The sequence below is a fragment of the Camellia sinensis genome, chromosome 5 (genome assembly GCF_055761805.1).
Source record: "Camellia sinensis isolate YWXY chromosome 5, ASM5576180v1, whole genome shotgun sequence".
Taxonomy (NCBI): domain Eukaryota; kingdom Viridiplantae; phylum Streptophyta; class Magnoliopsida; order Ericales; family Theaceae; genus Camellia; species Camellia sinensis.
The window spans coordinates 35,267,830-35,288,307 of NC_138965.1; the positions used below are offsets into that span (position 1 = coordinate 35,267,830).

General features: G+C 36.6%; 1 protein-coding gene and 1 long non-coding RNA gene across 2 annotated transcripts in view; one reads left to right on the forward strand and one right to left on the reverse strand.

Annotated features, from left to right (window-relative positions):
- Positions 1 to 298: 298 nt before the first annotated feature.
- LOC114272988 (uncharacterized) lies at positions 299 to 9,996 on the reverse strand. Its single transcript, XR_003632904.2, has 3 exons — positions 9,712 to 9,996; positions 9,384 to 9,495; positions 299 to 606 (listed from the first exon to the last, which is right to left on the reverse strand). It is a non-coding gene; the product is annotated as an uncharacterized LOC114272988 (long non-coding RNA).
- Positions 1,281 to 20,478, forward strand: part of LOC114272986 (leucine-rich repeat receptor protein kinase HPCA1) — a 41,293-nt gene continuing 22,095 nt past the window's right edge. Inside the window, exons 1-16 of the mRNA XM_082868619.1 lie at positions 1,281 to 1,505; positions 2,402 to 2,522; positions 2,618 to 2,689; positions 3,977 to 4,051; positions 4,148 to 4,219; positions 10,313 to 10,462; positions 10,613 to 10,687; positions 11,140 to 11,211; positions 11,658 to 11,726; positions 11,908 to 11,982; positions 13,913 to 13,984; positions 14,155 to 14,289; positions 14,440 to 14,897; positions 14,985 to 15,131; positions 15,224 to 15,360; positions 15,904 to 15,939. Of these exons, the coding sequence (XP_082724745.1) occupies positions 1,427 to 1,505; positions 2,402 to 2,522; positions 2,618 to 2,689; positions 3,977 to 4,051; positions 4,148 to 4,219; positions 10,313 to 10,462; positions 10,613 to 10,687; positions 11,140 to 11,211; positions 11,658 to 11,726; positions 11,908 to 11,982; positions 13,913 to 13,984; positions 14,155 to 14,289; positions 14,440 to 14,897; positions 14,985 to 15,131; positions 15,224 to 15,360; positions 15,904 to 15,939 (1,845 nt within the window). The 5' untranslated portion in view covers positions 1,281 to 1,426. The remainder of the gene's footprint in view (positions 1,506 to 2,401; positions 2,523 to 2,617; positions 2,690 to 3,976; positions 4,052 to 4,147; positions 4,220 to 10,312; positions 10,463 to 10,612; positions 10,688 to 11,139; positions 11,212 to 11,657; positions 11,727 to 11,907; positions 11,983 to 13,912; positions 13,985 to 14,154; positions 14,290 to 14,439; positions 14,898 to 14,984; positions 15,132 to 15,223; positions 15,361 to 15,903; positions 15,940 to 20,478) is intronic.

Sequence of the window (20,478 nt, forward strand, 5' to 3'; positions counted from 1 at the left end):
CATTTTTCACTTCATTTGCATTACTTATACAAATTTCTATCCAAATTCAAGATCCAAACACGGTTTGTGTCTAGAAAATAAAGTGTATGATGTAAATTCAAACTTGGAGTGTAAATAAAATGTATGAAGTAAATTCAAACTTGGAGTGGTGTGGGCACACTGAGAATAAATCTTGTCGACACATTTCATTTTCGGAGTAGTTATTCTACGTGCGTAGTATTACAGAAATGTTTTTGTGATGCAATTGTTCAAGAACTGGATTGATTATGGAAAAGGAGAATGGAGCTAACCAATGTATTACTGAATGTGATGCTAAATTATTGTGTTGTCTTTTATGTTGTTTTGGGAGAAAAGTGGCAGAATGTAGACAATCATTGAAAGACCTTTATAAGAGAGAATGGATTTGAAACTAATTAAAATTGCTTAATTACATTTGGTGAGAAGGTGATAAAGTTGAAGCTGCACATTTGTAGTTACTGAGATGGTATGCATCTTTATGGTTACTGAGATATCATTGAAACTACAGACCACGTAGCTAGTGGATTTTGTGACATATTGCCAGAGAGGCCAAAGTTTGGGGCTTCTTCTAACTCAAAAAGAAAATTACTGCAGCATGTAATCAATACAAAAAGTGAATGTAAGTAACAATACAAAATATGTTCAAGAAGACGAAGAATTGAAGTATGTAATCAATACGAAAAATGATGCAAATCGGTATAGTATATGGTCTAAGAGATATATTATGTCTATATAACTATCTTGATATTTACACGTCACCTCTCATTTACTGACTCACTTTACATTTATGATCCCTTAAAATGTCTTTAGCATGTTGTGATTATCAGAATGTATTCAAGGAAAATGATCCAAGAGGAAAATAATTCCTTGGAAATAAGGGCTTAATGACTAATCTAATCAACAATCAACTTGTGCATGCATGGCCCAGTGAATTGCAAATAATGACATAAATCTTTCATCTTCTTGAAAAAGACTCATATCTTGAAAGCCTACCAAGACTAGTGGATTCCTCTCACTAAATGTTGATATTTAAAATTAGTTAATGTTGTTGACTTTGGAGCCAACAATTAAACCAATAAGCCCACCTGGCTCTTGTTATGTCCTTTCATTTTTTTCTTAGATGGTAAAAAATAGTCATGGTGTATAGGTCAGCTTTCATAGTGTTTTTGGGATATATTAGATATATTTAGTTGGAAAATTTGAGGATGAGTGGCATGCTATTGTACTGTAGCCATGTGGATGTTGAATGCGTAGAATGAGAGATAATGAGAGTATATGGGTATCATGGAAAAAACTCTCTTGAAGAGTTCTAATAATGACCAGCAGAATTGAATGAAAGAAGAGTGGTTTAAAGGTAGTTTATTGTAATTCAATTAGTTCAAGAGTCTATATGGTTCTTTCTTGAATAATGGGATCAAGAATTCAGGTCTGTTTGCTGGTTATTTCCGTCCAAATTTTACTTGCAGCAGCACAGAATAATCTGGACTGTAAGTTCAATTCTTGTGTCCAAGTTTTTAGGTTATTGATGTCACTAGTTATATATGTTCTTAGTTTTTATGTGCCTTGATTAATTCAAACAAGAATACAACTTTGCTTGTTAGATAATGTATCCTCCAGAAACACATAAATAATTCGTGCACTAAATTTACAATGGCATATGATAGACCTTTTTCTAGTTTCTTTCTCTTCACACGATACCTTATTTACTCTCAGGTTGATTGCTGATAAAAGGAGAAGAAAGAAAATGAACATATATATGTATACATATATCCCTTTTTTTTTTTTGTCTTTTGTTGTTTCTGAGTGATTTTCACTAGTGGATGTCTTTTCTGAGATTCCAAATGACAGTAGATTTGAGATTCAAAGTTTGAATACGGTTTTCCCATAAGTCTTTCAGCATTCAAAGGACTAGATCTTTGTAAATTACTTACTTCTAGGAAGCAATTTTGTCTAGAGTTATCTAATTTTCCTAGGAAAAATTTCCACAATATAAAGTTGTAAATCAAATCCCTAGAATGCATAATTGCATATCTGCTGTGTTAACTGCTTTCCAAAGCGAAAATTTTTAGATCAACTACCATGTTTATCTGGTTTAGCGACAAGTTCTCAGTCTGCATACTATTTTGTGGTCACTCAAAAGCAAGCTTTGGATGTTTGAGTTCTTTAATTGAAGTATCAAATGGTCTTGATTATTCAGAAATCACCAAGATAGTACCTTGAACTAGAAAATACTTAGTCAAACAAAATATGAGAAGACAAATACTTTTAGCTGTTCCTTTTATTTTTAGGTTACTGGCCACTTTTGGGTTCTCATGTTCCATGCATTGATTTTTCCTTAATCCTAGTAAAAATTACTGGTGAACTTAATTTATGTCCGATGCAGTTGCTGCTCTAAACGCTCTCAAAGAAATCTGGAAGAACACACCACTCAGTTGGGTTGGGCCAGATCCATGTGGCAACAGTTGGGAAGGAATTCGTTGCAACAATTCACGTGTGACATCTATGTAAGTCCCTATTGTGGTTTACCTTTAATGCTTATGGAGAGTTGCTTATTCTACTTTTTGAGAATTTAGAGGTTAACTATAAGTTTCAATTCCAGAACATTAGCGAGCATGGGATTGACCGGTCAGCTGTCCGGAGACATTCAAGGGTTGTCTGAATTACAAACTTTGTAGGTCTTCTATTTTCGCTATCCCTATTATCTCATAAATGGTCCAATTCCAATTAACTTTGCGGAGAATCATTCAGTTAGTGTTATTCATTCGGGACTACTGTACTTCTTTGGTTATTCAAATTTCAAAAACCATCATTCTTGATGGAGTGTAGAGCTTAAATATGCTTGGCTGTGCGAGACGCTAATGGGAAATTTGCACCTCGCTCTTTATCATTGAACAGTGCTCCTTATAGGCTCTATCTAATACATGTTGAGCAGTGGACTACTATGGTTGTTTGTTAATGCTTTTGTTTCCTGTTTTCTGCTTTTGTTTTCATTTTTTTTGGAAACTCGAAACAAAACTTGTTCGGTATATGGTTTTCATTTTCACAAAAATGGAAATGATTCCAAAATTTTTGGAAGAAAAACGGAGTTTTCGCTTATTTTCAAAACAAGTTTTCATTTTCTTTTTTCTCCTCCACCACTTCAAGCCGCCAAGCACCGCTGGTCGGCTTGCTGCCAAAGAGCTCTAGCAACCTTTTGGTGACTCTACAGCGACCACTTGCTCACCACCGTGACCTCCGGCAACCTTTCTGTGGCCCTCTAGCTCCCCCGTGACCTTTGGCCACACTCCAACCATGAAGTCCGACCACCCCCCACCACCAGTTATCACATCCATCCACCCTCCACCATCGGCCACCACCACCGGCAACTCACCAAACATGTTTCTCTATTTTGTTTTTATTTTTTTTTTCAAAACATTTTTGTATAACAAACACGTTTTTTGTTTTTGTTTCTTACCAAAAAAAAAAAAAAAAAAAAAAGAGAGAATTTTTGTAAACATAAAACAGAAAAATGACAATGTTAACAAATGACCCCAATATTCATTTTCATTCTTTAGGAGCTTCTTGCCCATAATGGAATCCATCTTCAGGTCTTCGCAAATGTTTGTTAGGACCTAAATTATTTTGTATCACAACATAATATATGTAGGATATGGCACCACAGATAATAACATGGTAATTATATGTCTTCTTGCTTTGTTGTAATGCCTACTCTCTCTCTCTGTCACGCGAGTGCGCGCACTCACACACACACACACAAATGCTTGGTGGCACTCACTAGATTGGTGTCACGGTTCATATTTCACTTAAATGCCTGATTGATGTGGTATAAAACACTACCTAGACAGTGTTCCCTACTTTATTAATAATAGCTGTTTGGAATTGTCTTTGTTTATTCTCCTCTTTACTTCCACATAAGAATTGTTAAAAGTAACTTCTGACTATCAGCTTGTGCATATAGGGATCTATCATACAACAACGGTTTGACAGGATCTCTTCCTCGATCAATTGGAAATTTGACCAAGTTATCAAACCTGTAAGAAATTTTTGATTGTTGTTATACTATGCCTAATCTATTGATTACTAAGGTCAATACCTCGTTACAAAACAATTACTTCTACTTGCATCTCAGAATGCTGGTTAGTTGCAGTTTCAGTGGTCCAATTCCAGAGACAATAGGATCTCTGCAGCAGCTACGCATTTTGTAAGGATTTGGACTTTGTTATTTCTGTTTACTATGAAAATCAATATATGTGAAAGCTTAATATGGAGGTATTAGCAATTATTAGGCTCACATTCCTTGTGACATGATTCTATTCTTTGACATAATGATGGACTGACATAAATATAAATTAACTCAGTATAAGTTCAAGTTATCAGATAAATTGTTTTGTCCCCGGTTGTTAGAATTTTATAATTCATGATTTCATTTGTGTAGTTGAACCTTAAATTGAGTGAATCTTATGATTCAATTGCGATTCACTGCTATTCAAGCGATACAGTTCTGCTTGCATAATGCATGAAATGACATCGTTTTCAAAAAAAAGAAAGATAGGAAAAAAGAAGAAGAAGAAACAAAATCAACCAATTATACTGATATACGTGGTTTAAGATATATATACTTATATACTATTTAGTTATAATGATATTTATTTCATTTTAAACACTGTGTATTTATATATATATATATATACATATCTAAATTATATATTATATTATGTTAAATAAAGTAAATCTTACAATTCACGATTTGACAACAATGCATTCGAGTAATTGGCATGATCAGTAAAATGTGAAGGACACTAACTACAACGTTTCACATACTTTTGACACAATGATTGACTGCTCTTTCCATACTACTACAAAAAAAATTTCATTGATAATTTGATAGTATTGCAAAATGTTATATTCCTTTCCACAAATCATTTAGGTCATATGTATTATTTGGGCTTCCTATAAAATCCTAAAAGTTGCATCTTTTGGGCATGTTTGATTGACAGGTTAGAGCATGAGATTGGTATTATTAATCCGTGAGCTCAATAATCTTGTGTTTGTTTTGAAATTTTGTTTCAGGATTATTAATCCAATGGATAATTAATCCAACAAATTTGTAGGATTATTAGTAATGGAGTAGGGGTGAGATTATATATCCTAAGTTGGGAAATAAAATAAAAAGACTCTTTTACCTTCATATGTTTTCCTATTCAATGCAAATTAAACAATGGACAAAGGGATAATTTATCCTACTAATCAAATTGGATAATGAATACCACACTAATTTGATGAAATTATTAATACCTTCACTATTAGTCTTGTGAACCAAACATGGCCTTTAAGAACAAATGCTCCCACACCCTTTGACCTCTCTATTGTGGAACTAAATCAAGAAATGGATTTCATTAGAGAGTACAAGAGCTCTCAACCTTTGAAATATTCAATATCAAAATATCATTAACTGAATACTATTGAATATAGAAATTAGAGTATATGAAAGCTTTTTATTTTTAGTATTATGTATATAATCTGTAATTGTGTCAATCACTGATTTAGTATTGTTTTCTTATTTATATTGTTTCTTAAATTGTATCATGAATCTATTATATATACATGGCCTCTACCTCATTCATGTGCTATGAAGCATGGGTACTTCAAAAAACATGTCGTACCTGTACCGGGTACTTACTGACGTATAGTACCTCGTATGGTACTTCTGCATATGTTCCGGGTATACGAAACACGTATCCAAATTTTTTCTTCTTAATTTTTGGCCTACCTAGACGTACCTAGTATATACCCACACCGTACCGTACCTCGATTGAAACAATATTTTCTTCTACTACAAAGATAAAACTCTTTTCACTAGACTTCTTTTTTATTTTTAGTTTTATGATTAGCATGATTTTAAAATTAAACTATGGTCTGTAAGGTATTTAATATATTGACATTTAATTTTGATTTATACCTTTATTTTTGGCATTAAATGTTAATTATAGGTTGGATTTTAACAAATTAAACCATTTAATTAATTTTTGCATTACTCTAAAATAAATATTTTTTTACAAACGGACCAAGCTGTACCTGTACCTTACTATTTTTGAATTTTACCGTATCGACATACCAGTATCGTACCAGTACCAATACCAGTACTCGTACTTGTACCTGTGCTTCATAATTCATGTGTAAGCCAAGTAATTCTTTTCATTCTTTTTGGTATCAGAGTTAGGTACCTAGTAATTTTGCTTCATCAGCGGGCAACAGCCTTGCCTTGGCCGCCAGTCGGACCTTAACCCATTCCATTACCATATTTTCTCTCAGTATCACTTCGTGGTGATCTTTTCCTCTATTCACTAGTTTATTCCTATCCTAAATATCTCTATCATATTTTTTTTTACTCGCAATCCATTTTTTTGTGTGTTTCTGCTCCACTTTGTCTTTCCCTCTGTTTCAACCCCAAGTAGGTTTCTATCTTCAAATTTATTTGAGTTTAAGGGGGTATTATACCTATGTCATGGTGAGCATGGTGATATACCATGTGAACCACTTAAGCCGCCCCACCTGGTGCATAACCTAAGTCGCCTCTTCTAGCACACAACCCAAGTCGCCTTCTTGGCGCAACACCTAAGCCGCCCCCCTTGGCACACTTTCTAATAAGCCGCCCCTTGGTGCACTCCGTCATCTGTTGCCACTATCGTTCAACACCACGTCATAAGTTATGTGTGCCACGCTTGCTAATTCAACATCCAGTTCTCTACATCGGTCCGGCAAGACCCCTTTAAACTATCTCGACATTGATTCTGGTTAGTCTCTACAACGGTCCGACATGGCCCCTTAAACTATCCCGATATTGATTTCGGTTAGTTCCTACATCGGTCCAACATGATCTTTTAAACTGTCCCGATATTGATTCCGATCAGTTTCTTCTAGGGCAGTTCAGTCCCTGTTTTTCCCCCCCCCTTTCTAGGGTGTGGTGCTGATGTATTAAGCACTTTTTTGGCCTTTTTTATTTAGTGGACTACCAGATTTATTTGGTAGTATTTATTTGGATTAGCCGTTGAGTTTTTTCCGGCTTCTTCCAGTCATTCATTGGCGAGTTGCGATTGTTAAATATCTTCACACCAACTTGAGGGAGAGTGTTGACTATAAAAATTAGAGTACATAGAATCTTTTTATTTTTAGTATTATGTATATAATCCGTGATTGTGTCAATCACTGATTTAGTATTGTTTCCTTATTTATATCATTTCTTAAATTGTATCATGAATCTATTATATATACATGACCTCTATCTCATTCATGTGTAAGTCAAATAATTCTTTTCATTCTTTTTAGAGGAGCCTAACCACCTATTTATAGGATAAAGACCCAACTCTAACTAACTCTTATGGTGCTAAACATAACCATACTACTTCTAACTACATGAAACTTCCCTTATGAAGAAAACAACTTGTCCTCAAGTTGGGATTACAACAAAATGACTCAAGGCAACAAAATCAACAAAATGACTCAAAACAATGACTTATGGAATGATGGACATGCAACGGCAAACAAGACAAAGTAGTTGTAAGTCCTTATTCAAAATCATCCTAGCAAACATCCTTCCATCAAAACGAGTTCTCATTTATGGACATCAACCAAAGCCATGTTGAGGTGTGAATAAGCCACGCATGTAGCATGCCGTTTTGAAAGCAAAATGTCATCAAACAAACGCTTCTCGCATGGGCCCAAAATAAAAGCTTGCTTCCTCCATGAAGCTTGGTTGGGTACCGAATCAACACAAAAGCATAAGAGGCATTTCTTGGGAGCAAAGTTCATTGAACACCCAAGAAACTTCAATGTCATGACTATCCACCATAATTTTCTTGGAATCGAGAAAAGGGATAGAAGTTGGGATTAAAAACCACTTCCATCATGGGAAGCAATGTAAGTTTAGCAAAACTTGCTTCATCTACAAAACTTTCTTCGTCTTCTATGACACCTTCATTCTCCACAAGAAAGTCATCTTTATCATCATAGTGGTCAAAGATTTGAGCTCCTTCATATTTACAAACATCAACTTCCTCATAAGCCAACGCCTCACTATCGTCGTCAAAGATGGCAACATCTTGACCAGAATCTTGTTCCACATCTTGATCAAAGATTGGAATCACAAACATTGTTGTCAAATCATGAATCGAATCGTAAGATTCATTTTGTTTAATATAATATATAATTCTATATATTAAAATACATATGAAAATATATATAGTGTTTAAAATAAAGTATATTATCAATATGACTAAATTATATCTATATACATACATACATATAAAATCATGTATACAATATAACTAATTAATCTCTTTTATATATCTTCATAGTTTGGTGAAAACTATGTTATTTCATGCATTATGTAAACAAAAATAGAAATAGAACTGAATCGTAAATTGAATCATACGATTCACTCAATTTCCGATTCAACAAGACGATTCGAATCGTTTTTGTAGAAACTCGTATTGAATTGTATACTAAAGAGCATCTTATGATGATATCCATCATCAAAAGTCTCTTTCCTTCCAACACTAGTTGAATAACTAACTTGGATATAATCATAGAATGATTGTCTAATTGCAAAGCCTTTTTGGTATTAATGTCTGGAACTTGAAATGTCCTTCTTTTGTTGCTTCTCAACCAACAAAGGTGGAAGGCGAGAAGTGCTCCTTGAGCTTCTTCCTCATCTTCCACTCGCTAACATTTTCTTTGCCTACCAACTTGTAATTGTTTCCACCAATCAGAGGCACGACTTTGAGGCTTCGAGAGATCAATTTCACCTTTCTTGCTTCCGACACATTGTAACACTCCAAATGACTCTCAATTATATTCAACCATTCCTCGATCACATCAGGAATGTAGCTTCCATGGAATTTAAGAAACACTAAATCCTTGACGGTGTGCTTCCATTTAGAATCAAACACATGTAAATATGCTCTGTGCTTAAGCTGAGTACCGAAGGAATTATCAACTTGATGATCCTTGGAACCATTACTACCTTTGAAAAGAAGTTGCAAGTGTTACACTCTTCCCACTAAGTTAGCCGTTTGTGAACTCGACTTTTCAATCTCATTCCTTTGGTCTTGGTTTTCAATGTTCCTTTCAATTGAGGGATTCATCTCAATTTCTTCACCTAAATTCAGAGCATAAGCCCTAGCACGGCCACCCCTTTGACCTCTACCTCTTTGAGCCATACACAAGCAATAGTGAACGGCCCCAATATCAAATCAAGACCCAATATCAATTGCAAATTTCAGGATTCCTAACTCAAGAGAATGAAACCAGTCCAATTCAGAATCAAGAATCAAAATCAGGAAATGAAAGGAGATCGAAGCAGTTACCTCAATCAGGTGCCAAAAAAACAGATCCAAACTCGAACAAGAATTAGACCCAAATCACCCTCGCAATATCCAGACGTAGTCGATCCAAACCTGCGAATTCCATCGACCAGACCTGCAAAAACCAATCGCAGGTGTGAAGTCCAATCACGAGTTGATTCTATCTCGATCGATTGCATTACAAGTTCGAACTGTGACGAAAACTGGATTCAAAGTCGATGTAGTTGAATCACGATCAAGAATCAACCCACGGACAACCAGTTCGCAAAATCAATTCCAGTAGCAAAAAAAAAAAAAAAAAAAAAAAAAAAAAAAAAGTAAGGTCACGAACTCAAATCTAGCTAGGTCATGACTATCCAGACGATTGCGAACTCAGGTCGCAATTGACTAGGGTCGAAATGAATTACCCAGGTTTTGCAAACCAGAAACGAACAATGGTTCTTCTTCAATCCGTCGGATTTGATGATCAGATGGCAAAAAAAAAAAAAAACAGGTCAAGTTCTTGTTTGATACCAAAATGATGGAACCAAATCAAGAAATGGATTTCATTAGAGAGAGAGAATCCCAAAATGGGTACAAGAGCTCTCAAGCTCTGAAATATTCAATATCATCAAATGAATACTAGAGGGCCTAACCATCTATTTATAGGATAAAGACCCAACTGCTAAACATAACAACCATACTAGTTCTAGCTACATCAGTTGTTCACTCCTCCATGCTTTAAAAGAGGAGAAAAATTTGTGTGGGATCATTTTTTGGTCCTTTAAATCTTGCATCAGAAAATCCAATCTTTTAATTCATATCATCATGTTTTCATCCACAAATTTTTTACTGAACTATGCATGTACTGAATGTTCTAGTATGGCTTAGATTTTATTGTGCAGTTGCATGCCTTGGCCTATATTTCAATTATTTCACTCGGTATTCTACAGGACTCTGTCATCCAACAGCTTCAGTGGACCAATTCCACCTTCAATTGGTAATCTCTTTAATCTTTATTGGCTGGATCTGAGTGTCAATAAGCTTTCTGGAACTATCCCTGTCTCACCTGGTCTGGATATGCTGGTTAATGCAAAGCACTTGTATGTCTCTCTCTCTCTCTCTCTCTCTCTCTCTCTGTTTAAGCTAACTATCCCTGTCCCCCCTGTAAGTCTGTATTTAAGCTGGCTAGTTTGATCTATTTGTTGCTTATTTCCAAACACTAATGACCTTAGATTCTTTATACTATTCAGTCATTGTGGGAGCAATCAGCTCTCTGGTGAAATCCCATCTCAGCTTTTCAAATCAAATATGTCTCTGATACATGTGTGAGTTCCTTTGAACCAGCTATTTATTTACGAGTCTCTGGTATGCACTTGAATGACAGAACAACAGGTTATGCATATATGCAGTTGCTTACCCATATGGCAAGTATAAGCAACAAGCTTTCATGGTGAAAAAGAGAACAACATATGTTACGAGCATAATATTTTAAATATACATTTGAATGAATTTGTATATAATGACAAGTCTCCCACTCAATTTTGCTTTCAACTGGTGAGAGCTTGGTTTGTTGGAACTCGTCTTTTGATATGGGCAGACCTTTGGCCCCTCGATGTGGCTTCATCGTGCTGAGCTTGAAATCTTAATCTGGGATATTTTTTCTTTTTTCTTTTTTCTTTTTGATACAATGAGGAATGTTGGATTTAATTTCTGGGCAGCTCATTTCTCTCAATCTGGGCATTAATTTCAATGTCTTCTTGTGAATTAATATGAGCAGGCTTTTCAACAACAGCGCACTCAGTGGCAAGATCCCTTCAACGCTAGGGCTAGTGCAGACTTTGGAGATATTGTGAGTATCTCCATCACATACCTAATTAAAATCATAACATTATACTTGCTAGCCGTGAATACCCATTAAATTTTTTGATTTGAGTATTATAGGATTGGCAATGTCCACCTTGATAGAAACTCATTGGCAAACTATCCCATCGAACCTCAACACCTTGTAAATTACTTGCTAGCTGTGAATACCTGATTTGAGTGTTATAGGATTGGCAATGTCCACCTTGATAGAAACTCATTGGCAGACTATCCCATCGAACCTCAACACCTTGTAAATTTAATGAGCTCAGGCAGACAAAAAGAAAAGCACTTTGCCAATTTAAGCTTCTACACTTCTTTGCCAAAAAGAAAAAAGAAGCTTCTATACTTGTTTCCAGGAAGTTAGCTTATCCTGCATTAGGTTTTCAGCTTTACAGCCTTTACTATGAGAGGCTTTTGATTTTTCACTTTCAGGTTCTTGTCGAACAATCAACTGACTGGCCCCTTGCCCGATCTGACGGGCTTGAATTCTCTCAGCTATGTGTAAGTACTAACAATCTTGCTAACTTAGGAAAAGGCATCATGATTCTTAAGCATTTTATTAATGGATGTCTTGTTAATTCCTTGTTCTCCTCCTTCTGAAGCAGATGCACTTTTTCCACTATCATCTTGTTTCCATAATTATGTTTAATATATGCTACTTTGACCAAATTATTATTTGTAGGGATTTAAGCAATAATACTTTTGACAAATCAGATTTTCCTTCGTGGTTTTCAACCTTGCAGTCTTTGGAAACATTGTACGTCTCTCTCTCTCTCTCTCTCTCTCTCTCTCTCAACAAACATGGATGCCTGCAGTCACGTACAAATAGACAACTTAACAAAAATTATTTGAACTATTTAAAGTATGCTACAGGGGTCCTTTTCCTCCATTTAGCTTTATCTAGGGGCTTATATTTTGTGGCGTCATAATGGATTAGTGACCATGCCTCTTCTCACAGTCTAAATCATGTGTCTAGCCTTCTCCTCGTCTTTTGAATCCATTCAACTTGAAATATTTCATTCCTTTCTGATGTTTCCTTGGTCTTTGCTGTAGACAACTGAAACATTGCAGTCAACTATCATATAATGTTCTCAATTTTGGGTGAATGAAATTGTTTCTGTTAAAGCATTCAGCTCAAAACCACTTGGCAATTAATAGAGGGGCCTCTCAAGTATATTAACCAAGCTTGGGTGGTTTAGAGAGATGATGTGTGACAAGTCTAACACTTTCCCGCACATGCAACCCGGATAACATGTGGAGGTGATAGAGAGATGAGAGGGGAGAGATTAGACTTTGGGCCGAGACTTACCCCCCAATACCCATCTTTGATACTATGTTAATGTGTCTTACTCAAAGCCAATTTGCAATGAGTGGAGAGGCCTCTCAAGTATATTAACCAAGCTTGGTTGGTTTAGAGAGATAATGTGGGACAAGTCTAATAGTTTCAATCAATCTTTTGTTCTCTACCACTTATTCATCGACGCACATTGCATTTTAAATTTCAGTAAATGTGCTTTGGATAGCCTATATTATTGTCACCAATTTTCCCAAAAGCCTAAGCTGTTAGGAAATGGGCCCAACAATGTATCTCAAGTTATCTAACACCCTCCCTATGTGCAAATCGGTCTTGCATGTGGAGAGACAAACAAAGAACCCCAACAATGTATATCAAGTTATCTAACACCCTCCCTCATGTGCAAATCGGTCTTGCATGTGGAGAGACAAACAAAGAACCAAACAGAAGGAGAAACAAACAACCAAATAGAGAGGAAAAAACCAAATGGGGACATAATTCCAAATGCAAACGGAGAGACTTGAACCCAAGATCTCTCTCAACTAGAGCTCTAATACCATGCTAAGTCACCAAATTTCCCAAAAGCCTAAGCTGTTAGGACATGGACTGAACAATGTATGTCAGGCTATCTAACAATTATATACCATAATGCATGGCTACCCTGATAACCTTAAAACCTTTCGATTTAGTTTTATATGTATATGGTGAATACAATAGAAAACGCAAAAAGTCTAGGCGCACAGACGACCAAACATAGATCCGAACACAGAAACTGTGCATCTGGACGACCGGCTAGAGCTTGTTGACCACGGCTGTCATGGTGTCTACCGCGGCTGTCATGGTGTCTTCTGGTCGTCCGAGCGGTCATCTAGCCAGTCGTCCGGTGGAACAGTTTCTGTGTTTGGTCCTCTGTGTGTGTAGCATTGTTGCTAGAAAACATGAAGAACATTTGTCTTTTGCCTTACTCCAAGTTGCACATCCTCTTAAAAGAAATAAACACAAGGAGAACATGGTTTGAGGTGTTAAGAAAGGATGATTTCCATAAACTTAACTGATGATATGACTTCAAATGGAGCCAACTAGTGGAAATTGATTCATGTATCTAACCCTAAATAATTGGAACAACAGGTTGTTGAGTTGAGTTGGAGTCAGTATGACTTCTGACATGGCTGAGGATGACTCAATACTGTACATATACAAAATTTCAATTGTTTATCATTTTCTTCTGTTTACTTCACTTATTTTCTTTGTTGATGTCAGCCTCCTAAAAGTTAGAATTGATGTAGGCATTACTCTTTCAATTTTGTGTTCGCAATTTTGCAAACAGCTTGTCAGCTAAAATGAGAAGTTTCAATGCACTACAATTATGTTTCTGCTAACATTGTACTTACAGAATGATGGAAAACACAAGACTTCAAGGTCAAATTCCAGATGCCTTCTTCAGCCTTCCACTGTTAATAAAAGTGTGAGTATTAGTTTAATCTCATATACTGCATTTCATATAATCATCTAGAATTCAAAGTAATAAACAAAAAAAATGGAACCTCCATGGGTTCTAACATGATTGATTCTAGTTGTTTATCTTATGTCATGCCCATTATAATCAAAGGAATTTGTTTTGACATGGCGGGTCAGTGTATTGAGGAACAACAAACTTAATGGCATTTTGGTTGTCAACTCCAGCAATAACAACCAACTGCAACTTATAGATTTGCAGAACAATTACATAACTGGCTATGTGGTGGGAACGCGATTTAACTCTGAGTTAATGTAAGTAGTAAGACTGTTTTGGCTATTCCATCAGTAAGATGATGTTAAAGAACTAAAACTAGTTCCGTTTCTGGACATGCAATCTATTTACTGTTCTTTGGTTTATCATTCTATAACCTCATTGGTGTACTTTTCTGTTATTTTCTGTAGACTTGTAGGAAATCCAGTTTGCGAGGGAGCACAAGGGACAGAACCACACTGCATCATTCAACAGTCAAATTCCTCATATTCAACAGAACCAAAGACTTGTATGCATGTTACCTGCAAGTCACATCAAATATCCAGCCCCAACTGTAGATGTGCTCATCCATATACGTGTTTCCTATTCTTCGGAGCTCCTTCCTTTAATGTCCTAAACTCAAAAATCTACACATTACTTGAGAATTCTCTGATGAGTTCTTTTCAGTCCTATCAACTCCCTGTGGATTCAGTTTCTCTGAGAAAAAATTCAGATGATTCCCCCATCATACTAAGATTAGAAGTTTTTCCATATGGTGTAGAGAGTTTTAATCGAACAGAAATTTCTGGGATTGCGTTTGTGCTGACCAACATGACTTTGTATCCTACGAAGCGTTTTGGGCCCTTTTTTTGGTTCCCATATTTTGCAGGTATAAAGTATATATACATGTGATTTGTCATGTTAATCTCCCTCCCCCCCCTCTCTCTCTCTCTCTCATATGTAAAAGGATCTACAGGAACAAAGAAATCATCAAGTACTGGCATTATCGTCGGAGTGGCAGTTGGTTGTTCTTTGCTTGTGTTATTGTGTCTCCTTGCAGGAATTTATGCTTTCCGTCAGAAGAGAAGAGCTGAAATTTCTGAAAAACAGAACAATCCTTTTGGTAAAATTAGGAGTTAATCTTGATAATGTATTTCTCGGTAATCATGTCTTATCTTGGGTTTTAGTTATAACTTCGATGTTGTACCAATGCAGCTTCTTGGCACCAAAATGAAAGCCATGGTGGTGCTCCAAAATTAAAAGGAGCTAGGTGTTTCTCATTTGAAGACGTGAAGAAATACACAAGCAATTTCTCAGATGCCAACTGTATTGGAGCTGGTGGCTACGGAAAGGTTAACTTCTGTATTCTTATAGCTAGAGAATAGATTGTTGAAAGGTGAACTTTTACATTCTTTTTGCTAGAGAATAGATTGTCTGTGATTCTTTTCTCGTCTTGGTACAACATAGCTCATATATTACTAGGTTCCATATTTACAGACTGAGTTTTGAACTTTTCTTCTGTGACAGAAGTCTGATTTTTTTTTAAGAGTACAATTATATGCAGTTTCTTTTTCTTTTTTTTTCTTTTCTTTTTATATAAATGAGAAGTAGGTGACTGATCTTTGAATTTGTATGAATTATTTCCGGCATATCATTGATAAATATATTAATTACTAAACTTTTGTGTGCTTGCAAACTCGTTCTGAAAATTCCTATAAAACAATCCTATGTATTTTCTTTCCAATATATATTGCTTTAGTTTAAATTTGGAGCATTATTCCTCCATTTTTGAACTTTTTCTTGAACAGGCTTGTCATCCATCCTAGAATATTTTTGCATAGTATTCCTTTGTGCTGTGTAACTTGCATATTCACAGTTCTTCGTTTTATTTACAGGTATATAGAGGAACTCTTCCCACTGAGCAACTGGTTGCCATCTGCTGGAAATTTGTGATAATGTATATAATATGATAGTGGTGTTGGTGAAGGATAGTGGCATGTATAGAATATGATAGTGGTGTTGGTGGTAGATAGTGGCATGTATATAATATGATAGTGGTGTTGGTGAAGGATAGTGGCATGTATAGAATATGATAGTGGTGTTGGTGGTAGATAGTGGCATGTATATAATATGATAGTGGTAGATAGTGGTAATATATAATATGTAAGTGGCATATAATGGGTTATAATGATGTTTGTAATATCTCCTATATAAGGAGTGTCATTTGGTCTTGTAAGATAAGAAGTTTTGAATATAACACAAATATATTCCTTCTTCCTCATATTTTCGGAGTTCTTCTTCCTCATATTTTCTAAGTTGGTATCAAAGCAACAACAAACACAGCAGCCCTAAAACCGTCATAGCCATGTCGGAAGTCACGTCCGAAACCACTTCAACCCCTGCCGCTGCCATTCCGGTGAAAACGTCCAACTCTCACTCTGTCCAAATCACCACCATCCGCCTAAATGGTGATAATTTTCTCCGCTGGTCACAATCTGTCCGGATGTATATCCGTGGGCAAGGAAAGATCGGTTACATCACTGGTGACAAGAAGGCTCCTGCTGTTAATGATCCGCTGTTCGACAGTTGGGACGCTGAAAACTCCATGGTTATGACATGGTTGGTCAATTCCATGGAGGAGGATATAAGCTCTAATTACATGTGCTATACTACTGCACAAGAATTGTGGGATAATGTTAGTCAGATGTATTCTGACCTAGGAAATCAATCTCAAGTTTTCGAATTAACTTTGAAGTTGGGAGAGATTCGTCAAGGAGATGATTCCGTCACCAAATATTTCAATTCGTTGAAAAGGTTGTGGCAGGATCTTGACATCTTCAACACATACGAATGGAAATCGGTTGACGACTACAACCACCACAAGAAAACTGTGGAAGATAGCCGTATTTACAAGTTTCTTGCCGGCCTCAACATTGAGTTCGATGAAGTGCGAGGAAGAATTATTGGCAGACCTCCTCTCCCATCCATTGGCGAAGTATTTGCCGAAGTCAGAAGGGAAGAGAGCCGAAGGAGCGTCATGCTTAAGAAAAAAGGTACTGGTGAATCAATTGAAATTTCTGCTTTAATTAGCGATGCTGCGGCCAACAAGGCTGCAAATTACCAGCGCAGGTTTGATGATAAGCCACGGGTCTGGTGTGATTTTTGCAACAAGCCTCGCCATACACGCGAAACGTGTTGGAAGATCCATGGCAAACCTGTCAACTGGAAAAGCAGCAAACAAGGAGAGAAAAATCGTGGCTTTCCTACCGCTAATGAAGCCGATTCAGGTCCCTTCAACAAAGAGCAGATTGATCAACTCTTAAAGCTGATAAAATCCAACTCCTCATCCGGTACTCCTAGTGTTTTGTTGGCACAAACAGGTAGAAATCCTAAAGCCTTCTCTTGCCTAAACTTCTCTCCGTGGATCATAGATTCCGGTGCCTCCGATCACATGACTAGTTTTTCTCATTTATTTAGTACCTATTTCCCTTGTTCTGGTCATGACAAAATCAGAATAGCCGATGGTAGTTTTTCATCTATTGCAGGAAAAGGATTTATTAAACTAACTGAGAAAATTAATCTCAATGCTGTTCTTCACGTCCCCAACTTAGCCTGTAACCTTTTGTCTGTCAGTAAACTATCTAAGGATTCTAATTGTCGTGTTACATTTTTTGAATCCCATTGTGAATTTCAGGACCAGAACTCGGGGATGATGATTGGGCGTGCTAGGATGCTTGAAGGTCTTTACTACTTTGATGAAGTACCTGCTAGTAATAAAAAAGCTCAGAGCTTTAATAGTACTAGTTCAATCTCTGTTCAAGAAAAAATAATGCTATGGCACTATAGGCTAGGACATCCTAGTTTTCTTTATCTGAAACATTTATTTCCAGAATTATTTAAAGGGATTGATTGCTCTTCTTTTCATTGTGAAAGTTGCATTTTTGCAAAATTTCATCGCTCTACTTATTTGCCGAAACCTTACCAGGCTTCCAAACCTTTTTATTTGATTCATAGTGATGTTTGGGGCCCTTCTAAAATCACTACTCTTTCTGGTAAAAAATGGTTTGTTACATTTATTGATGACCATACCCGCTTATGTTGGATTTATTTGATGAATAAAAAATCTGACGTGAAAAATTTATTCATAAATTTTTACAATATGATTGAAAACCAATTTCAAACCAAAATTGGTATTTTACATTCTGATAATGGAACAGAATATTTCAATGAGCAGTTGGGTGAGTTTTTGGAAAAAAATGGGATTTTTCATCAATCTACATGTCGGGATACCCCTCAACAAAATGGCATTGCAGAACGAAAAAATAAACATCTACTTGAAGTAGCACGTGCTATAATGTTTTACATGCATGTTCCTAAATATTTATGGGGTGAAGCAATTTTAACAGCCTCTTATTTGATAAACAGGATGCCTACAAAGGTGTTAACATACAAAACACCTTTTGATTGTCTCAAAACTTTTTTTCCTGACACGAGGTTGTTTTCTGATTTACCCGCCAAAGTTTTTGGATGTACTGCCTATGTTCATGTTCCCAGTCAATTTCGTTCAAAACTTGACCCCCGTGCTATAAAATGTGTTTTTTTGGGTTATTCCTCAAACAAAAAGGGGTATAAGTGTTTCGATCCTCAAACCAAGAAATTTCATGTGAGTATGGATGTGTCATTTGTGGAAACAAAATCCTATTTCCCCAACACTTCTCTTCAGGGGGAGACAAGTGGAGTAGAAGACCGTTTTTGGGATATTTCTATCCCGCTCCCCAATGTCATTTATCCTACCCAAAAACCACATCTGTCTGATAGTGATCACTTAGGAGAACCAAGTTCTATGGTGCCTAGTCAAGAAGATTCTTGTTTAGGGGGAGAAGTACTACAAAATGATCTAAATCCTGAGCTTCAGGTTTATACTAGGAAGCGATTTCATCTGAGGAATAATGACCCGAATGTCCATCCTAATGACCCGAATGTCCACCCGAGTTCTGGCATCAAAATTTTAGGTAATCCTATTCCTTCTATTTCCGACCTTGATGTTCCTATAGCAATTAGGAAAGGTGTCCGAAATTGCATTAAACATCCTATTGCAAATTACCTCTCCTATCAAAGACTGTCTAAAAACCATAGAGCTTTCACATCTAGGATTTCACACTTGTTTGTTCCAAGGAATATACAGGAAGCATTGGATGATCCGAATTGGAAATTAGCAGTCATGGAGGAGATGAATGCTTTAAGGAGAAGTGGTACTTGGGAGATAGTTGATCTACCCAAAGACAAGAAAACAGTTGGGTGTAAATGGGTGTTTACGATAAAATGTAACGCAGATGGAAGCGTTGAGAGATACAAGGCGAGACTGGTGGCTAAAGGCTTCACTCAAACTTATGGGATCGACTATCAGGAGACGTTTGCTCCTGTTGCTAAAATAAATTCCATCAGAGTACTGTTATCTCTTGCAGTAAATTCAGATTGGCCTCTACATCAACTTGACATTAAAAATGCATTTCTCAATGGTGATCTTGAAGAGGAGGTGTTCATGAGCCTACCGCCGGGATTTGAACAGAGACTTGGAAGCGACAGAGTATGCAGATTGAACAAGTCATTATACGGACTCAAACAATCACCAAGAGCGTGGTTTGAACGCTTTGGGAAGGCAGTTATCAGTTGTGGCTTCTCGCAGAGTCAAGCAGATCACACAATATTTTATAAACATTCAAAAAACAGTAAAATTGCAATTTTGATTGTTTATGTTGATGACATCATTTTAACTGGTAATGATGAAGCAGAGTTAGCAGCCCTCAAAGAGAAACTCGCAAAAGAATTTCACATTAAGGATCTGGGAGCCCTCAAGTATTTCCTCGGAATGGAATTTGCAAGATCCAAGGAAGGAATATTCGTTAATCAGAGAAAATATGTTCTTGATCTCCTTGGAGAAACAGGTATGCTTGGTTGTAAGATGGTGGAGACTCCGATCGAGCCTAACTTGAAGTTACAAGCTGCTAAGGCTGAAGAAGTCAAAGAGAGGGAACAATATCAGCGACTTGTAGGGAAATTGATTTACTTGTCTCATACGCGGCCTGATATTGCCTTTGCAGTCAGCATGGTAAGTCAGTTCATGCACTCACCAGGGGCAGAGCACTTTGAGGCCGTTTATAAGATCTTAAGATATTTGAAAGGAACTCCAGGGAGAGGCTTACTGTTCAAGAAACATGGGCATCTTCAAGTTGAAGTATACACAGATGCAGACTGGGCAGGAAGTGTTACAGACAGGAGATCAACATCCGGACACTGCTCCTTTGTAGGTGGGAACCTAGTTACATGGCGGAGTAAAAAACAGAATGTGGTAGCTAGAAGTAGTGCAGAAGCAGAGTTCAGAGCTGTTGCCCATGGAATCTGTGAAGCAATGTGGATTAAAAGAATTCTTGAAGAATTAAAGCTTTCTCACCCGACACCTATGAAGGTCT